The sequence below is a fragment of the Talpa europaea genome (genome assembly GCF_964194135.1).
Source record: "Talpa europaea genome assembly, chromosome: 12".
NCBI classification, from domain to species: Eukaryota; Metazoa; Chordata; class Mammalia; order Eulipotyphla; family Talpidae; genus Talpa; species Talpa europaea.
In genome coordinates this window covers 19,361,696-19,382,436 of record NC_140079.1, presented here as the reverse complement: position 1 = coordinate 19,382,436, position 20,741 = coordinate 19,361,696, and the positions used below count along the sequence as shown (strand labels likewise).

At 52.3% G+C, this 20,741-nt stretch overlaps 1 protein-coding gene across 2 annotated transcripts; it reads right to left on the bottom strand.

Annotated features, from left to right (window-relative positions):
- Nucleotides 1-5,163: 5,163 nt before the first annotated feature.
- ABCG4 (ATP binding cassette subfamily G member 4) lies at nucleotides 5,164-17,300 on the bottom strand (the record flags this gene model as incomplete). Of its 2 annotated transcripts, XM_084251478.1 has the most annotated exons (15): nucleotides 5,164-5,247; nucleotides 5,410-5,614; nucleotides 5,748-5,866; nucleotides 6,016-6,174; nucleotides 7,302-7,402; nucleotides 7,514-7,682; nucleotides 7,892-7,990; nucleotides 9,711-9,853; nucleotides 10,036-10,150; nucleotides 10,261-10,384; nucleotides 11,625-11,770; nucleotides 11,975-12,025; nucleotides 12,147-12,279; nucleotides 12,394-12,511; nucleotides 17,063-17,300. In XM_084251478.1, the coding sequence occupies 15 exons, from the start codon at nucleotides 17,298-17,300 to the stop codon at nucleotides 5,164-5,166; spliced, it is 2,004 nt and encodes a 667-aa protein (XP_084107604.1). The 2 variants fall into 2 exon arrangements, with proteins under 2 accessions (XP_084107604.1, XP_084107605.1); XM_084251479.1 differs by lacking the exons at nucleotides 5,164-5,247; nucleotides 17,063-17,300 and adding an exon at nucleotides 13,252-13,306 and having other exon boundaries at nucleotides 5,389-5,614.
- Nucleotides 17,301-20,741: the final 3,441 nt, after the last annotated feature.

Genomic DNA, 20,741 nt, shown 5'->3' with positions numbered 1-20,741 from the left:
CCCCGCCGCTAGGCCCGCCGTCTGTCAGAGTCTGGGGCGCGGGTCCCATCCCGTGACCTCGCTACCAACCGCCAGGGAAGGCTTGTTGTGTGTTTTATAGATGAAGGAACTGCAGCTCAGAAAGTGAAATGACTTGCACAAGGCAACCCAACTAGGAAGTGGAAGAGCCTGCACAGGTATCTTCGCCCTAGGCCTCCTTACCTCACCGCTGGTTTTTCCTGAGGTAGCTAGCCAGCCCCAGAACATTCTTCCCTCTTGCCTCTTCACCTACTCAGCCTACCTCCTGGCAGAGTCCTGGGCTAGGTCCTCCCCTCTGTACCTGCCTCTCTTCAGACCCCAGACTTCTGTGTGGGGCCTATGATCACTTTGGTTAAGGAAGGAGGAAGAATGGGGGCTGAGGAACAGCCCGCACCCCAACCTGCTCTTCTTGTCTGCCTGATGATGGAGACATCATGGTCTAGCCTTGGGGCTTCCTGGTCCTCAAAGCCCCCACCCTCATCCCTGTGCTTCTATATAGGAGCACCCACCACCCACAGACAGGACACACCCACAACCCACAGCCAGGACACACCCAGCACCCACAACCAGGACACACCCACCTCCCACAGCCAGGGCACACCTCTCATGCAAATATATGTATGCAATGTGCACCAAACAGATGTGCAATTAGGAGTTTAAAGTGCGGTGCTCAGGGCAGGGCTGGGAAGAGGCCCTGATGATCACTCCCTCCATCCAGACTGAAGAAATAACATCCAGACTGTTATTTCTTTTATAGGTGTAGACATTTGTTCATTCACTGAATACAGTCCGACTAGTACTGAGCGGTGAGGGAAGGCAGGCAGGAACCAGGCCATAGCAGCTCCACTCCAGGAGACGGAATGATACTTCAGAGACTGTCGGAAGTCTTAGGAAAGACTGGAAAAGGAAGTTATAACTGGCTATAACTGCCTCTGCCAGAGTGGTGAAGGTTGAATGGGACCTTAAAAAATAAGTCAGGGGGGCCTCCCTGGTGGCGCAGTGGTTGAGCGCTGGGTTGCAAAGCTGCCCGTAGCCTCTGCAGTGCGGGTTTCATCCCTGCCGGCCACAGAGCAACCCACATGGTGCGCAGACCTCTCCTGTCTAGCCCGCTGCTCCCCTCAGCAGTGTACTTCAGTCCTTCTGCCTGCTCTGCTCCTCGCTCTGGCTCTGGTGAATTCTCTCACCCTCCCGCGCTTCTGACTGTACCCAGTGCTTGTATAAATAAATAAATAAATCTTAAAAAAAAAAATAAGTCAGGGGAAGGAAAGGGTGTTCGAAGCAGCAAATAGCACAGTTCTTAAAAGGAATTATTGTAGGGCCTCACTGGTGGTGAAGGCGGTTAAGTGCAGTGCTGTGAAGCTGTCGGCAGCCTCTGCAGCGCAGGTTTGATCCCTGCCAGCTGTGGAGCAACCCACATGATGCAGCAGACCTCTCCTGCCTAGCCCACAGCTCCCCTCAGCAGTGTATTTCAGTCAGTCTGCCTGTTCTGTTCCCCACTCTTGTCTCTGGTGAATCCTCTCACCCTCCCACACCTCTGGCCTATACCCTGGTTCTTGTATAAATAAATAAATCTTAAAAAAAAAAAAAGAAATTCCTCAAAAAAAAAAAGGAATTATTGTAGAATGAGATGGGGAGGAGGGTGTTAGAGGAAGTACAGCCATGTGATCATAGTCTCAGGGGTGACATTTCCAGTCAGAGGGACTTTAGTGACTTTACTCTATTTACCTAGCCATGTGAGCCAGACAGGCCCCAGCTTCAGTTTCCTGCACAACTCAGAGCAAACCGCTTATCCCCTTCTTCTTTCAAGAGTATGGCAGCCATGTAGGTTTTATTAATAACATATAATTTGACTGGCCTCTTACAGACAGAAGTACTGAGTCATGATGTGGGTATGTGCTCTGTCGTCTGACCTTAGAATGGGGTGCCAGACACTCTAGAGCCAAAGCATAGGGAGAACTGCTTGGACACCTCAGCACCCCAGCACCTTGCATGGCACTGACACAGAAGGGGATCTTGTTGAAGATAATCTCTGAGCCCACAAAGACCAGGCCAGCATTTAGGGAGGGTGGGCCCATTTCTGAACAAGCTTAGTTGGGCAGAGGGCATTCACGCCCCACAGCAGCAGGTCCCTGAGACCAGTGGGAGGTATTGCCGGTGGTTCACAGCACCATGAAATTTGCTGATGGTTCACAGCTCCAAGAAAGAGCTTGCTAGAGTCCCTTCTCCAGCCTCAATTTCCTCTATGAAAGGAGGAAATGATAATACTCAGCCTAGCAGCCTCCTGGGGTTGCTGTAAGAATCGAAAGAGCTTTCTTTGCAAATATGTGAGCCACTCTACAAATGTCTGTGCCTGAATAGCCCTTGCTGGCTCCTGAGTGACTATTCAACCCCTTTAGCTATCAACGTTTCAATCTTCCAGGAGAATTTGTATTTTAAAAAAGAAAGCATAAAAATGAAAAATCTGAAAAGCTGTTAATGGTGGGATTGTGTACTCTGACTTGTAAGGAGTCATCTGCTGGTATCACTCCAGGGAGAAAGTAGCACCCAGAAAACTAACTAGAATTCCAGGAGCTGGAAGCTCCCCACTTCCCATTCCTACCCAATCTCCATAAGGAACAAAGTTAGTCCATCTCTCCAGTCAAACCCCCAATCAGACACAGGCTGGACCCTAATCAAGCCAGGGCCGTGTAGCTCTGGTTGCAACACAATTAGGAGGTTCCAGGCATCTGGCTGTGTTGATACCAGTCCCCTTCTTCAGTGGCCAAGTTTCAGGAAGGAAAAAGGGAGACAATGTTCTGTTTCTTGGGTCATCCTGCCACCAGCCCTCAAGGCCTTTTGGACAATTGCCTACTCCTCACCTTAAGCCACCAGATCCATCTGCAGTTGTCATGGCTAATAGTTCAGCCCAGAAGTGTATAGCTCAGTGGGAAAGAAGAGTAGAAAAGGGAAAAGATGGGGTGAGCCCAGTGAGGTCCTTCCCATTCTCAGCCTGACTAGGCTCCAGAAACTTTCCTGATTCTCACTGTCTTTCATGATCAACACACACACACATATATATACATACATACACAAATGTGCACACACGCAACATAGAGGCACAAATAGGAGTCGGTGAGTTCTGAACAGCGATCTATCACTCAGGCAAGAATACCCCAATGCAACCAATACAGATCACTATGAACGAGCATCACTAGCCAATGACAAAAATTGAGTCTGGTCACAGAAGACCTGGTTTCCAGGTCTGGTTCAATCTCCACTATCTGAAGGTCCTTGAGAAGCTACTTAATACAAGTCTCAGTTCTCTCATCTACAAAATGGGTTGTCACAAGGGATAATGCAGGGTTGGCATGGGACTCCCTTGAGATAAGAAACATGAAGCAGTTGCAAGATGAAGAGTATGACACAGATATTTCATAAGATACATATCCACATGCCTCCCTGGTGGCACAGGGGTTAAAGACAGTGCTGTCAAGCTGTCCCCAGCCACTGCAGCACAAGTTCTATCCCCTGCTGCTCAGGGAGCGGCCCATATGGCGCTGCAGACCTCTCCTGCCTTGCCCACTGCTCTCCTCAGCAGTGTATTTCAGTACATCTGCCTGTTCTGCTCCCCACTCTCTGCTGAATCCTCTCACCACCCCCCAATACCTCTGGCTGTGCCCAAGTTCTTGTATGCATAAATAAATCTTAAAAAAAAAAAGATACATATCCACTAGCTTGACATGTATGCAGGACTTGCCATCTCCTGCTACAGGCTTCCTAAAACTCACAGATATCTTGTCAACCCGCACAGCCATGGTACTAGGTGCCAGGTCCATACATATTTGCACGCTGCATACTGTATAAATATAGGTTTTATTAGTAATGGGTGAAATCCCACAAATACAACTGGCATCTCTGTGTGATGGGGAGAATCTGTGGCAGGGTGAGGGTAGGTTGAGAGGTATGTATACAGCAATAGAGAGGAAAAGAGTCCTGGGTGTCGGGAAAATCAGAAGTAGAGTAAGCCTGGACCCACCAGGAAGTCAGACGTGCTTGGGTGTGTCTGGCATCCAGTTCTCAGGGCATGCTGCTTTCGTGCCCAGGGTCCACCTTGGCTGATGGGAAGGGAATGGAGAGACACAGACAGAAGTTTGAATGAGCATCGAGCAGCTGGGGAGGGGGCGGGGTGAGATTGTCAGCTGGATGCACAAAAGAAGGGCCATGGGGTGGCAGTGGCCAAGGCCAACCTATGCCCACGCTTGTGCTTATGTTGGGTCCTGCGCCCCAGGGAGCTAGTGCCCTGTGCCACCCCTGGCTTGGGAGGGAGGGAAGATTGGGGGTAGACACCTGCAGGTCCTGGAGGCCCTGGGCAGCACCATCCTCATCCTTAGAGTCTAGGTGGATCCCCAGAAGGAGGTTGGTGCTGCCCTCCCCAGAGCACCCACCACCACCACCATGCCACCATCACTCTTCCTCTGGGTTGCAAGGGACAGCGAGTGTGTGTAGGGCTAAGATCGCCTGTTCGCAATTATGTGCCTGTAGCTCTGGAGAGGAGAGTGAGCTTTGCAGGACCATGAATCAGGAGCAGCAAGAAAGGAGGCGTGGATCTTCTCCCACTCACCCCCAGAATAAAGTGCATTCTCTAGTTCCAGTGGCAGGTGGGAGAGAAACACAGACATTATTGCAGAGGTGCCACCAGGCCCTATCCCCACCAAAGGTAATAGGGAGGGGGACAGGGGCATCCCATGGCCCCAGGCCTTTCCAATCCCCAGGATTGGGAGAGATGAACCAGACAGAAAACCCAGCTTCTGTCCCAGCAGATTGTCCAAATCAGTCAGAATCTGGGGGTGGGGTGAAGGTGAGGAGGAGGAAGAGACTTCCAGAGTCCTTCCCTGCTCCAATCCAACATTCAAAAAGGACTTCCAGGGGACCCTACCAGGGTCCAGCCCTGGAACCCCTACCTTATAGCAGCCCAGTTTACAAACACTTTTGTGGTGGGGACCCCCGAAGAGGGCCACTTTGGTCAATTGTAAGTGGGGGCCTGAAGAGCCTAGGGCTCCCAGGCAGACAACAGAGAAGGGTGCCAAGGGCAAGAAGGAGGGTGGCAGCCTCCTAGTGGTGTTGGCATGCAGATGTTGGAGAGTAGGGAGGAAGCTACAAACTGCATCAACTTGGGAAGACTCCTGGGCATGGTGGGGAGGGCTGGAGCCCCCAGACCCTGGGCTGAGGCTGGGAGAGCAGTCCAACCGCCTGCCCAGCGGAGGAGTCAGAGAGGGGAGGCTGGTTGCACCAGCAACCAGTGCCCAAGTCTACAAGGTTAAAACAGTCCCAAAGGGCTGGGGTTAGGGGCTTCCTGCTTCCGGGACTGGGGCACAGGCCATGGGCAAGGCTCTATCTCTCAGACTTGACCCTGTAACGGAGCACAAGGTAAGCCAGCAGCCTCAGGGCCAGGAAGAAGATGCCCAAGACCAGGAAGTCCATGTAGAGCTTGGCATCCTCCACATCCAGTGCTCGAAGGATGGTCTGTGGCTTCCGGAATGGGCAGCGCTCGTCCAAGCAAGTCAGGTCGCCTCGCTCCATGCCATAGATGGTCAGAATCACACCCTCAAAGCCATACCTAGATGAGCAGGGGGATCAGAGCAGATGACACAGCACGGGGTCAGTGCTCCATGGCACAGGGTTGCAGCTCTCACCCCAGAGAGCTCCTGCAGTGGTCAGCAGGGGCAGATACAGAGGAAAGGGGCACTGACCTGACATAGGAGAGGTAGGAGCTCCATTGCAAATAAGTGGGGATGGTCTTGAAGCTGACAAAGAAACCGGAAAACAAGAGGACAGGGATGGCTGTGACCGGGCCCACAAAGGTGGCCACCTGGAGAGGAGGGAAAGGGCCATCACAGGGTGACCAGAACAGATCCAGGACTGGGGTGACCCCAGGGCTCCCCACAGGCCTATCCCACTCCATATGCCAATCCCTGCTCCCTCTCACCTGACCCCAGCCCCACTTGCCAGCCCTCCTACCTGTAAGGAGTTAGAGGCGGCTCCGATCAGCAGCCCCAAAGACTGGGCCACCAAAGCTGTGGCACTGGCTAGGGCTGAGAAGAGCAGGAAGCGGCTGGTCTCAGCTGGCTGGCCTGTCATCCAGTACATGATGCTGCAGTACACCACCGGGCAAACCACCTGAAGAGTGGGCACAGGGCTGGGCAGTGGACTGTGAGCCAGGGCCACACTGGCCAAGACCCTCCACGCCACCCAGTCCGGAACCTCTAAAACAGCTGTTGCTGTAACTATGGCGTCCATGCTTAGTTCTGCTTCCACACCCTCACTCACTCTCTCCCCGAGGCTGACGCAGCTCCCCTTCCTCCATGGCTAGATGGACCTCGTTTATCTTCCTTCCAGTCTCACCTCTTCCCTTAAGCCCACCCTGACCAGTGCAGGCCAGTGACTTCTCTGTCCTCTGAGCTCCTAAAGTCCTTCTCCACCTGGACCAGCTTATTCCCTATATTGTTATTTCATTAGCTCCACATACTAGAGCAATTTGTCTGCCTGTGAGATGTTGGCTCCTGAAAGGCAGGGACTGAGCCTACAGTGGACAGCTGAGCAGGCCTTTGCCTGCACAAGATACCTAATCCAGGGGCAGCAGAGGCTGAGACCCAGCTGTGTTCTTCTCACTAAGCCTACACCCTGGCACAGAGAAGCGTCTACCCTGAAGAAAGGGTACCTTTTTCCAATTTGCACACAGGTGCCCTATGGATTACTGGTGGCCCCGGTGCTGGGAACAGGGTGGTGGTGGCAATAATAAACAAAAAGCAGCTGACATTTAGAGACTACTCAGTATGAACAGCTTGCTATTTTAAGTAATTTACATGTATGAACTCATTTAATTCTCACAAACAATCCAGAGGCAGCTATTGCTGTCAATTCATTTTATAAATGGGGACACTGAGGCAAAGTGAGAGTAGGTGACTTGCCCACAAGTAGCAGTAAGGCTCCAGAGCCCATACTATTCTCTGCTGCCTCCAAAAGATTTACAGTTATTTGTGGGGTTATTATTTTTATCATTTTCTGTTCATCATCAGTTGTTCCCACTAGAACATAAATTCCACAATGTCGAGGCTATATGGGTCTTGTTCACTGCTGTGTCCCTAGAGCCTACCACAGAGTCTGACGCAAGGTAGGTACTCAACACCCACTGCTAAGTAAGTGGAAGGAAGGATGGATGGAGACAAGGTTGAGGGAAGCAAGCAAGCAAGAATGGAAGAAACAAGACAAGAGGAAGGTGGGTGATGAGGAAGGAAGATGCCCACCTGGAAGGGTACATCGGCCATGGTCTTGGCCAGATAATATGCTTTGAGGCTGTACCAGTAGTTGAGATGCTCCCTCATGAAGACTGCCATCTCTAAGGGGACTGAGGACATGTGTAGATTAGGCACAGCTCACCCACATCCTGTTCCCTACCTCTTGCCCCAGTTCCCACACCCCATACCCGACACCCCAAACCCAGGGCAGCTCAGCTCACAGGTGAGCACAGTGGGCATAAGGCCTGCGAACATGAGGAACAGCATGGAAAAGAAGAGGCAGCCGGTGTTGTTGAAGACCTTGCTGGCATCATCACCAATGTGCAGGTAGAGGAGACCAATGAGCACGCCAATCACCACGTGGGACACAAACCGCAGATGCGTCAGGACCTACGTGAGGAGAGTGGAGGGGTCGCAGGCCAGAGAGGGGCAGGTCACACTGGAGTGGGAACATGTGTTGACCTTGCAGACACACAGACCCACAGGTGCACTGGGGGGCCTGCAGAAGCAGGGACCCATTCCCATCTCAGCTGCTAGGATCCTACACCCCCAAAAACCCAGCTCATACCGGCTTCCTTTCCTCCAACTTGATGCCTCACCGTGTCCCTGAGGATGGACAAGAAGGTCCTCTTGAAGAGGATGCAGAACTGTGTGAGGGTGCTGGTGGCGAAGGAGTGGCTTTCAATGGGATCCACTTCCTGGGGAGTAGAAATCGGATCAGGTGAGCCTCCCGCACCCACGTGCACACAAATCAGTGAATGGGAACTGCTGGAGCCCTTCTCCAGGCAGTGCCCCTCCAGATCTACTGAATGAAAATTCCCCACCATTGAGTCAGGTGCCTAGAAGCTGGCTTTAGGAGTGTGAACGGGAATGAGATTTACGGACCAAGGAGGAGATAAAAAGGGAGATGACAGAAAGGCAACCAAGGACACTCATGGGAACATAGCAGATCAGTTGTTTCTCTTTAATCCATCAAAAAACATTTATCCTAAGGGTGCCACGCCATTTTTTAAAAGATTTATTTATTTATGCATACAAGAACTTGGGTGTAGATCAGATGTGCAGGGTGGTGAGAGGATTCACCAGAGACAGAGTGGAGAACAGAACAGGCAGATCTACTGATATACACTGCTGAGGGGAGCAGCAGGCGAGTCAAGAGAGGTCTACTGTGCCATGTGGGTCACCTCCCTGGCCAGGGATCAAACTAGAGCTGAGGATAGCTTCACAGTGCTGAGACTTAACCCCTTGTGACACCAGGAAGGCCCTCAGGGTATCACACCTTTATGCCACCAGTTTCACCATGTTATTTCATAATGATAATCACAATGACAAGAAGGGGCCTCCCTGGTGGCACAAGGGGTTGAGCGTCAGCACTATGAAGCAATCTGCAGCTACTTCAGCATGAGTTCGATCCCCAGCCAGGGAGTTGACCCACATAGCACAGCAGACCTCTCCTGTCTCACCTGCTGCTCCCCTCAGCAGTGTATTTCAGTCAATCCGCTTGTTCTGCTCCCTACTCTGTCTCTGGTAAATATTCTCACACGCACACTCACCTCTGGCCTGTACCCCAGTTCTTGTATGCATAAATAAATAAATCTGTAAAAAAAAAAAAACCATAATGACAAAAAGAAACAACCCTTCTACTGTTTAAGAATTACAGGATGTCGCTTAAAGTAGAGAACCCACACAGAACAAACGCAGTGGTACCCGCTGCTGTACAAAGAGCTTTATGTGGTGATCGAATAGGTTCTCCCAATAACCCTGACAGGTCAGCCTCATCACCTCCAGGTCTGAGGTGACAGTAAGCCACACTGGCCATGAGACCAGAAACAGCTTCAGTCTTGCATAGCAGGTGGGCCTGTGCTGACACTGAGGATAACACACTGTAGATGTCAGTAAAAATTTGCTGAAGGAGAGTCTCCCTGGTGGCACAGGGGTTAAAGTCTCAGCTTTATCAAGCTATCGCCACCCATTGTGGCATGAGTTCACTCCCCAGCCAGGGAGATGACCCATACTGCACAGCAGACCTCTCTTGTTTCACCCACTGCTCCCCTCAGCAGTGTATTTCAGTACATCTGCCTGTTCTACTCCCCACTCTGTCTCTGATGTATCTTCTCACCCCCCACACATACCTCTGGCCCACACCCCAGTTCTTGTATGCATAAATAAAAATAAATCTTAAAAAAAAAAACTTTGTTGAAGGAATAAACAAATGAAAAAGCTGAAGCGCTAAGACACTAGGTAGGTGTCCAAGGTCACATAGTGGTGTCTAGTGGGTCACTCTCAAGTGGTGGGTTCTTCCTAGTACCCGATGGCTGCCACCCTTCTGGGGGACAGCCTCTTTAGGAGACTCCACTGTCCATGGTCCCCTCTCCCCTCCCCTGCACTGCATTCTTTGCCCTCTCCACCCTTACTCACCGAAGAGCAAGGGAGGCAAGGGGCAGGGACCTCATTCTTCTCAGGGCTGCTTTTCTTCTCAGCCATGGTGCAGAGCCCGTTCTGCACAGCCCTGAACAGCATGAGGTTCAGGTCTCCGTACTCTCCAGAGGCCACCTCAATGACTAGGGGACAGAGAGAGGACTGCTCAGTTAAGATCTATCCTTGAGTCCCTAAAGCAAGCCAGCCCCTCCTGGGGTGTGTGGAGAAGGCAGGCAGGTGACAGTGAGATCTCCACCCCCAGAGGGTCCCAGTGCATGACCTATGCCCCCAGGTTTGGTCTACGTCATATCCTGGCCCCACTCACTGAAGTCAGCTGGATTGTGGTAGGTGGGGCAATGCAGGCCAAGTCCCTTCAGATAGGGGATCAGGTTGGTAACCACACCCTTGAAGATGCACTGACCCTGGCTCAGGATGTAGAGCTGAGGTGGGGAGAGAAGGGTGAGGAAAATGTGACCAATGGGCCAGGCACCCCTTCCCTTTTCCCACCGCAGCCCCCACCCAATCAGTTTTAAGGTCCAGAGACACTCACCTTGTCAAACATCTCAAAGAGCTTGGCACTGGGCTGGTGGATGGTGCAGATGATGGTACGGCCACCCTGGGCCAGGGACTTCATGAGGGACACCACTTGGAAACAGGAGGCGCTATCCAGACCACTGTCCAGAGAGAGGGCCCCGGGGGCAGGGTGAGGCAGGTGGAGCCCAAAGAAGAGAGTGTTTGTGGTGGGGCAGCTGCTGTGAAGGGGATGGAGCTGGCAGGAAGGAGCCACTCTGGCCAACCCTATATCCTGTACACACTGTCTGATCCAGGTCTTTGGAGGTACCTAGAAGCCCAGAGCACAGTTGAGCTTCACAAGCATATACTGAGCACCTGTTGAATGTCAGGCATTGGGGTTACAATGATGAATAAATAAGACATAGACCCTGGTCTGGAAGGAGAGAGAGAAAAATACACAAATCATTTGAGATTATGTGGAACGTTTTATAGAAACATTCTGTTTCTACATAAATGGGGGAAAGAGAAAAGGGGTAGGATAAAGCTCTGCTGTACAAGGTGTTGGAGTGGGGGTGGTCAGGGAAGTTTCTTGAGTGAGCCTCAAGAAGAAGCTAAGCCCGGTGAAGGTGGAAGGGCAGGTGTGTTCGTGAAGGGCATTCCAGGCAGAAGACACAGCGTGTGCAAAGCTTAGAGGCATGAAACACATGGCATGACTAGGAAGTCAGAAGCAATTCAGTATTATTAGAGCATAAAATACAAGACAGCGGGAAGCAAGTGAGAGGCTGGAGAAGTAGGTTCAGACCAAGACCTTATTAAGTTCTCTGACTTTATTCTGAGGGCAAATGGGAATCATTGCACGTTTTTAAGCAGGGGAGTAAGTATGCCAGACTTGTCTTTTAGAAAGTTCCTATGGCTGCAGTTGGGAGGAGGATTGGCCGGGAAAGACTAGAGACGAGTTGCTAAGAGTCTGTTGCAGACATGCAGACAAGAGTTGATGACATCAACTTATACAGTATCGTAAACTAATGTTACCTCAATTAAAAAAAAAAAAGAGTTGATGATGTCCTGAGCCCCAGCACTGGCACTAGGGGTGGGGGTGGGGCAAATCTGAGAGACAGCAAAGGGAGGTGGACTCAGCAGGTCTTGGTGACTGATTGGCTGTGGGGTAGAGAAGGAGCGGGAGGCATCAGTCAAGGACAGAAGGATTTCTGCCTGCCTGGTGAAGGACAGGGCTGCTACAGCAACAGGATTGGCAGGGACAGAGATGAGGAGGAATCTCTTAGCTTGGCCCCCTGGAGGCTACACAGGCTCTGGGCTCCAGCAGGGGACCAGGTGCAGCCTCCAGCCTGGGCTCAGGCTGAGGGGAGGGGGCATCCTGGTAGCAAGAAGCAGGAGAACTACCTGGTGGGCTCATCAAAGAACATGACCGGTGGGTTGTTGACCAGCTCCAGGGCGATGGCCAGGCGCTTCCTCTGCCCGCCAGAGAGCAGGGCTGTCCTCGTATGGGAGCAGGACATCAGGCCCAGTGCCGTGAGGATCTCGGTCACCTGGTGCAGCACCCCCAGCCCCCCCCAGGTCAGTTTCAGAGTCTCCTCTTCTCCAGGCACTACCCCAATTTAAAAAAGCATCTCCTTTAAGTCCATTGTTCCAGCATTGGCTACCACCCACCCACCCCCAACTTGGAGTCCCAGAGCTCAGAAATACCAAAAGTGGGAGCTGTCCCATGCCCTCCCCTCCCCTTCCCCACGTACCAGCTCCTTCTTCACCTCTTGCTTCTCACTCAACTTCAGGTTAGCGGAGACCTAAAGCCCAAAGAGTACACAGGTCAGCTAAATGGACATGGCGGAGGCCAGCCTTAACCCCTTAACCAGTGAGGGGGATGGGGACAGCAGACAGAGGGGAGCTAGGAGAAAGAAGACTCACCATCATGGCTTCCAACACCGTGAGGTGTGGCAGCAGCATGTCATCCTGCATGATGTAACAGGACATCTTACGGAAGGTCCTCAGTTCCCGCGGCCTCCCATTGACCAGGATCTGCCCCTTCATTCCAGATTCCCTGCAGGAACATTTGTAGGGAATGGGGGTCAAGGCCACTTCAGAAACTTCTGTGCCCCCCTTGGGATTCTTCTTCCTGGGTCCTCCCTCCGTTCATCCTCAACGTCCTCCTTACCTGTATCCTGCCAAGATATTCATGAATGTGGACTTGCCAGCCCCTGAGGGGCCCATGATGCCAATCAGCTCCCGGCGGCAGAATTTACCTGATAGGCACTTGAGGAGGGTCTTATAACCTGCAGTAAGGAAGGGAGGAACTTCTGATCAGGACTGTAGTGAACAGGCACCAAGAACTCTTAGGAAGACCCAGGTGATCCATGAAACAGAGAGACTCATTCATTGTGAATTGGTTAGGATGGGAAAACTATCTTCAGAGCCCCAACAATATCCAGACTCTCTCATCTTGTCCCCCTAGAAACAACAACCACTAATCTCAAAGTACCAGAGGTAACAGTACTCTCCTGAGGCCATGGGAGAAACCTCGCATCTCATAGATGGGCGTGGAGAGTGGATCACAACTATAGAAGGCCCTGCTTGTCTTCTATAAACACAGCGATCACTTTCTCACCTCCTCCAGGAAGACTTCCCCAGTGATCCAGCCAGAGCTGGCTAACCATCCTCTGTTCCCAGAGTATGTCTCAACTGCAGGCATTTGGTTACTTGATATGCCTGTCCCTCGCCTCACTCCCCCAGCCTCTTAGTCAGTGAGCTTCTTGGGGGCAGGGTCTGTCTTAGTCATCTCTGTAACCTCTGCAGACTGTCTGGCATGTACTAGACGCTCAGTAAGTGTTCTATGAGCATCTTCTCAGAGCTGTTGCCTCATTCTGAAAAAGACTTCTTTGTGCTCACTCTGACCACCAAGCTTGTCTCTGTAGTTCCTAACAGGCCCCAAATCTCACCTATTGTTCATTCACTGGGAGGCATTAAGAGCCTTTCAAGTAAGGTGGATCAGGTTCAAATCTGACTCTACGTTTACTAGTTATGTGACCTTGGGCATGTTGCTTAACCTCTCTGAGCACCAAGCCCCTCATCTATAAAATGAGGATGGTAGTATCTATTTCATAAAGTTGTTATGAAGAGTCAATGAGATTATATATGTAAAGTGTATGACAGTGTTTGGCACATAGTATGCATTATTTAAAAAATACTATAATTCCATTTGACAAATTCTTGAGATCTACTACATTCCAAGCTCTGTACTGGACAGTGGACCAAAAAAATAAGGAAGACAGGGCTTTCTCTGGTGGTGCAGGCAATTGAGTGCCGCGCTGTGAAGCTGTCCGCAGCCTCTGCAGTGATGGTTCCATTCCGGCCAGCCGGCAAGGGTCCCACATGGCACGGCAGACCTCTCCTGCCTCGCCCGCTGCTCCCCTCAGCAGTGTATTTCAGTCAATCTGCCTGTTCGGTTCCCCACTCTGTCTCTGGTAAATCCTCTCATCCTCCCGAGCATCAGGCCTGTACCCTAGTTCTTGTATAAATAAATAAATAAATAAATCTTTTTTAAAAAAATGAAGAAGACACAGTTCCTGCATTCAAGAAGTTCAGTCTAGGTAAAACAGATGGACAAGTAAACATCTATGGCTCTGAAGAAAAAAAAAATAAGGATTCAGTAGTACAAATGATACACAATGAGAATGTTGCAAATGAATTGGTAAAGGTGAAGAGGTGAGGGGAAAATCAGGAATGACTTCATGAAAGAGATGATATTTGAGCTAAGTCTGGAAGGATGAACAGCATTTCAAAATGGAAAGAGAAGGCAGAGGTTCTCCAGGTTTTTTGGAGGAAAATCTCCATTCTATAAGAGCATCTACATAGTACAATCCAGAGGGCAGAGGGCAGAGGCTACATGGAGTTACTTGGGAAGACATGGGGGTGGAAAGGAAGGATGAAGCCAAGGTAGAGGGTCTGGCTACTATGCTTGCAGACATGCCTCAGTAAGGGCCCCACAATAACAATCCTGACTACCACTCTACTGACCTCACAAGAACATAATTCCCAATTCCCAACCTTCTCTACCCTCTTAGCAGACACAGCAAAGGGCTGTGATATTTAACCCTCTCTTCACAGCCCAGCCGTCCCTCTGGACAGATCCATAGGAGTGTCCGGGTCCCAATCACACCAGCTTCCTGGACAGTGATTTACGTATATAAAGCTGGTTATCTCAGTTACTGCTATAGCAATATCAGGCAACTAGGGCCCAGAGACATCCAGTAACACTCAAGGTCACACAGCATGTTCTTTACTGGGAGAGAGGAAGTCATGGATTCCCACCATCTGCCTCAATCATCATCATCATCATCATCATCATCATCATCACTGTTAATCAGAAAGCACATACCTTTCAGAGCCACTCACAGAAAGTGATTTCTTTTACAGGGGAAGAAATTGGTAATGATGAACCTTCCCTTCATTTAATCACAGCCAAGTACTAGATTGAACACAACACGGATGCAGAATACAAAAATCATCTTACACTTGTTTTCCACAAAGTACTATCATGGATAACATCTCGGGTGAGCTTATCACTCCTTAGAGAACCCCATTCTGATCATCCTAAGCCACAACCCACAGCCTCCAGCGTCTTCTCAGCCATCGCACTGCCCGCCTGCAGGGAGAGGGCCTGTTAGCGCCCAGATGCCCCCCCACCTCACCCCGCCCCGCCGTGCCCCCCCCCCAGCCTGGTCTTGAAGCTTCCCTACTTTCTAATGCTGCCCCTGCCCCCACTCCCACCTCCTTCCCAGGGCAGATCCGCTACTGGGGGGAGCACCTCACTTCCCAGCACCCCTGCTTATGGATAAGGAAAGTGAAGTCAAGCGAGAGTAAGCATCCTGCCCCGGGTTACACAGCTGACAAGTGGCTAGGAATCTGTGTCTTTGGGCTCCTGCTACACCACAACTGTTCAGCATGGAGGGGCCTGCCAGTCCTTTGGGTTGGGAAGACACCAGAGGTCTAGTCCTGTTCATCGGTAACTCTGCAAATTTGTCAAGTCACTTAATCTTCCAGGGTTTCCATTTGGTCGTCTATAAAGTAAGGATAGTAATATTTCTTCCCAAAGACATAACAGGGCTACTGTGAATATTAAGTGAGGTATTTAATAATAATCAATATGAAAGTGTTTTTGAAAAAAAAATATGACATTTGAAGAAATGTCACATGTAATTAAGAGAGACTAGTGGCAAAATGTCGCCTGGGGAAAGCAGAAATCACCCTTCCTCTCTCCACACCCGTTGCTTTTTTTCCTCTTTGAATTGCTTTCTGTTCTCCATAAGTGAAAAGAGAATTCAGAGAGAGGAGATAGAGAAAGGGGCAAGGGATGGAGAGACAGCAAAATGTACAGTAGAGCAGAATGGGGCTGGCAAGGTCAAAAGGAAGGAAGAACCTGCTCAGGGGTGCCAGTTTGTGGCTGGTGAGTTGAAGCAACCAGCAAGCTGACCCATCTAGCCACATTTATTTATTTTTTTTTCATTTCTTCTTAAAACTGTGGAAATGAGAGGGCTAATGAGCTGACAACCTCACTAATAGCTCGCTACCTCCTCACTTTGCTCAGAGCTGGCCTCAGGGCCGAGAGGCTCATAAGGATAAAGCGCTGGGCAGGGAGCCCAGATGCCTCAGTTTCCACTGATGGAGGCCCTGTGACCTTTTGGTCACTTATGGAAGTGAGGGAGGGGAATGCAGAGAAAGCTCATGTTCAAGCTTGCTCTGAAGCACCCCAAACTTATTTCTTAAACCTCAGAGAACAATGTTCCAGCTCCACCCCTGACCCACACCCAGGTTCCGGGAAAAAAAACACAGCTTCTCTATTCCCAGCTCAAGCTGCCCAGGGCAGGAGTCAGGGGATGCAGGATTCAAAGGAACTGAGAGCCCAGTTCTTACCTACCTGCCCTAATGGGGGGAAAGGAGCTAGGAATGTCCTATCAGTGGGGTGGAGAGAAAAGAACAATGCATGGTGAGCTGGAAAACCTGCCTTTTGGTACCAGCTCTGCCACTTACTAGCTGGGTGACACTAGTTAAGTTATTCAAATTCCCTGAGTCTTGGTTTCCTTATTAGTAACGTGGGATGTCATCTCTCTTGCCAAACCTTCATTCTCCCTGGTGGACTTCGACAAGAATGAAGTAAGGTATGGAAATGAGAACATCTTTCAAAATGAGCAGTGTGTTTTTAGGTACAAGGATGTTCTTAAACACTGAGGGGAACCCCCGCACATGCAGACCCCCACTTTCCCATAGAAGCCACTTTCTCAGAGGCAGGAATCCTACCTGAAATAAAGAAGGGAAACTTGTTAAGGACCAGAGGTCATAGAGTCTAGCCGGAAGAGGAAAACCTCAATAATCAACTGAATCGGGTGTCCCCAGTCCTCACAGTTGTGGAGGGGAGAGTAGACCCTGGTACTTCAACTGGGGCACAGGGAGTGAGGGGTTGAGAATGAGACACAGGGCAAGCTAGAAATTAGGCAGTTTTAGGGACAGTGCAGGAGGGGACCTCTGAAGAATTTAGGGAGGCTTCAGAGATAAGGACAACCAAAGGAATGTAACCAATTCCACTGGGAAAAACAAACATCCCAGGACCACGGACAATGTTAACAATGGTCCTGGTAAATTCTTCAGAGGTCCCCTCCTGCACTGTCCCTAAAACTGCCTAATTTCTAGCTTGCCCTGTGTCTCAAGAGTGTAGTTTTCCCACAGGGCCAACTGGCCAGGACTTGCAGAACAAGGGAACCCCCAGGCCTAATGCTCTAGAAATGGCAACTCAGGAGGGGGACACTGTTCCCCACCAGGCTGCTCCCTACCCCGTTTGCGCCAGCAGGGCCCCTCCCGCACAGAATAGGACAGCTCCACGAACTCGATGTCCACCGCCGAGCGCTTGGGTAGATGGGAGAAGCGCTGGGCTTCAGTGATGTGGTTCTCCACCTTCTTCAGGTGCGTGGTCAGCACAGGGGGCTCCGCCCCGTCCTCCAGCGCCACGGCCACAGCCACAGGCCCGGGTCCTAGTCCACAACCCACGGCCTCCAGCGCCTTCTCAGCCATCGCACCGCCCGCCTGCAGGGAGACGGCCTGTCAGCGCCCAGACGCGCCCCCACCCCAACCCGCCCCGCCGCGCCCCCCGGCCCAGCCTGGTCTTGAAGCTTCCCCGCTTTCTAATGCTGCCCCCGCCCCCACTCCCACCTCCTTCCCAGGGCAGATCCGCTACTGGGAGCACCTCACTTCCCAGCGCCCTGAGCATCTGTCCACTCCCGGGGCAGCAAAGCTCATCCCGACCTCTCCTCCAGGTTGGCCCCAGCCCGGTCCTCGACATCCTCCCGGGTCCCTCCTCCCCGCGGCGAGTCTAATCTCCTCACCCCGCAGACCGGCAGCCCCGAGGGACTGAAAGGCTGGGGGGCGGGGAGGCTGGAAGAGGGGCCCGCGGAGGCTGCCCGCTAGGAAGTCCGGATGGCAGGGCGCGCGCAGGGAGAACCACCGGAAAGCGAAGGAGGAGGCGGCTCTGGGCCTGCAGCTTTGTCCTCTCGCCCCATCCCCTGGCGCGGGGCTCTGTCCGGCCCCTCCCGCCGCGCCCCCGCCCCGGGGCCAGGCACACCGGGGGGGGCCCCCTCCCCCGACGGGCGCACCACACCCGGACTTCAAACCCCAAAGCCAACTAAGCCCCCCAGGGGGCCTCACACCCCCCGCCCATCTCCCGCCTGCCTAGTCACCTTGACGTGCCCCCAGCACCGGTGCGGCCGCGATGCTCCGCGCTGCTCTCGGGCGGGATGAGGACGCCGGGCCTCTTACCTGCCTCTGGCTGCGGCTCCGGTCCCGGCTCCCGGTCCCGGCGGCCAGGGCCGGGGCGGGGCCGGGCGGGGCGGGCAGCAGAGAGCCGGGGCCTCAGGTCCGAGGTGATGACAAGGTTGGGGAGGGGCGCGCGGGGCGCGCGGAGACTCGGCCTGACTACGCACACGCGGTTCCCCGAGCCCGATCCTCGGTTCTGGTCCTCCCGAGCCCGCGGGGCGACTGCGCTCCCCTCCGAGCACCGCTCGACGCGGCCGCTGTTCTTAAAGGGCCCGCGCGGCCCCGCAGCCCGTGGGGGGCGAGGATGGCTAAGAAAAGACGAGCGTCTGCTCCTCGGGGACCGGAGCGAGCGGGTGCAGCAGCGGGTCCAAGACTGGGGGTTGGCCGGGAAGGGCTGACTTAAGGCAGCGGGGAAATTAGAGCTGAAGTCACTCAGTAGGGACGGGTCCCTGGGTTACGGACTAGACAATGGTGGGGGCTGATTGGGGGTGGGGAGTTGGGTTGCAGTTTCTATCACTCTGAAGGGACTGTGAAGCTGATAGCCCTCTGTACCGGACCTGCCCACCCCATCCATTTCCTTCAGATCTGACCCTTGAGCTCAGGCTTCCTCCAGAGGATCCTCAAACTAAATAAAAAGGCTTTGAAAGCTACTCTTGGGACACACCCACCCACCCAACACCCCCGCCCCCCAACACACACACACATTTCCTCTCTAAGGGTGGGCCACAGGAGATGGCTGTTTTGGGAAAGCTTGCAGGCAGATCCAAGGTTAAACTGGTACCCAGAGCTGAGTCTGTGACTGTAGAAATCTTTTTTCTTCCAGGCAAATTCCAGTCTTTAAGACAGATACATGAATGATGCCAGGCTGTGTGCCAAGGCATACCCAGGATTCACAGACACCGCCTTTGACATCTCATATATACATGCATTATCTCCCTCACCCCCACAAGCCTTCAAATGTAGGTCCCCAGAGCCCTTTTGGGGCTTTCCCCAGCTCTGCCCCTTTCTCAGGCAATTTCTCTTGGTCCCTGCCTGCCTCAGACAGTCTTCAAGGGGTAAGTAGGTTAGCCAGCTGAAACACGTGACCTGCGCTTTCAAGTTCCCACCTGTCACATAGCAGAGATGGACGGGATGGGAGGCTGCTGGCGGTGCTGGCTATGCTGAGTTTTTGCCTCACTGCCGCAGTTGAGGTTACTATGAGTCAAACCTCTCCCCTGCCTGACCCAACCCCCTCCAGCTTCTCCACAGCCTGGAGGCTGGCGGCCCCTGCAGGACATTTCCAAGCCTCACCCTGTAACTGAGAGATTTATGGGGATTCAGGATCTAAGCGCCACATCACCTCCATTCCTCAGGACCAACATTTTCTTCTCCAGACAGAACTTCCATTGTCCAAGTTAACCTCTAATAAACTACCATAGATTCCCAACCCCACAATTGCATTTATTGAGCAACTACTATGAGCCGGGCACTACCTTACTTAATCCTCACAGTATCTTTATGAGGCAGGCAAACCCCTTTAGAGATAAAAGAAACTGAGGACTAGGATGTGAACATACTGTGGAAGTACCAGGACCTCCCCGCTTCCTGGTCTAACCGGCAAGAGGGCAAAATCAATGGTATAGGCTTAAAGTCAGAATAGGCTGTCATGTGAAACAGTCATAGTGGAATCTGATGCCTACAGGTAAACCAATCTTTCAATCTCCACGAATGACCAAGAGACCAACTAAAGATTTAGCAATGGACTTTTCTCTAATAAACCTGCCCCTCTGGGGGGAAAAAAAGTATAATGATGGGTACCCAGCCCTCAGGAAAATTTCCTCCCCTTTCTTAGGAACACACTGCCATTCCTCAGGTTAGACTTGCCCATCATCAGAGACCAGCACTCCTGACTCTTCTATCAGATTTCTGCACAGAGCACTTCACCCTAGAGCAGTGGTCCATATCTCGGCTGAGAGCATCACCTAGGTGACTTTCAAAAGATCTGTGTGACACTCCAAGCCAATGAAATCTAATCTCAAAGGTGGATTCAGTCATTTGTGTTTCTAAAAGCTCCCCAGCTGATCCCACTGGGTAGGCAAAGTGAAAGTCACTCCCCATTGGGCCTCCGCAGTGGCTCAGAGTTTGAGCGCTGGGTTGCGAAGCTGCCCGCAGCCTCTGCAGCGCCGGTTCGATCCCCACCCCTCCCACCGAACCCCACCCCTCGATCCCCCCCCACCAGGAACCTCTGCAGCACTGGTTCACCGAGGGTCCCACATGGCACGCAGACCTCTCCTGCCACCCGCTGCTCCCCTCAGCTGCTCCCCTTCCTCAGTCTGCCTGTTCTGGCCTCCGCTCTGACTCTGGTGAATTCTCTCACCCTCCCGCACTTCTGACTGTACCCAGTGCTTGTATAAATAAATAAATAAATCTCCCCATTGCCTGGGTTAGAACTCTTGCCATTCACCTATGAACTCTTGCCACCTCTTCCCTGGAACAGGCCTCTCCTCTGGGACACCCTCTCCCCATTTTGTGAATAAAACTTCCATGTCCTGGGTCTCCCTGGTGGCGCAGCGGTTGAGCTCTGGGTTGCGAAGCTGCCCGCAGCCTCTGCAGCGCCAGTTCGATCCCGGGCTGCTCCCTGGCCACAGGAGGAGGGTCCCGCATGGCGCACAGACCTCTCCTGCCGCCCGCTGCTCCCCTCAGCAGTGTACTTCGGTCCTTCTG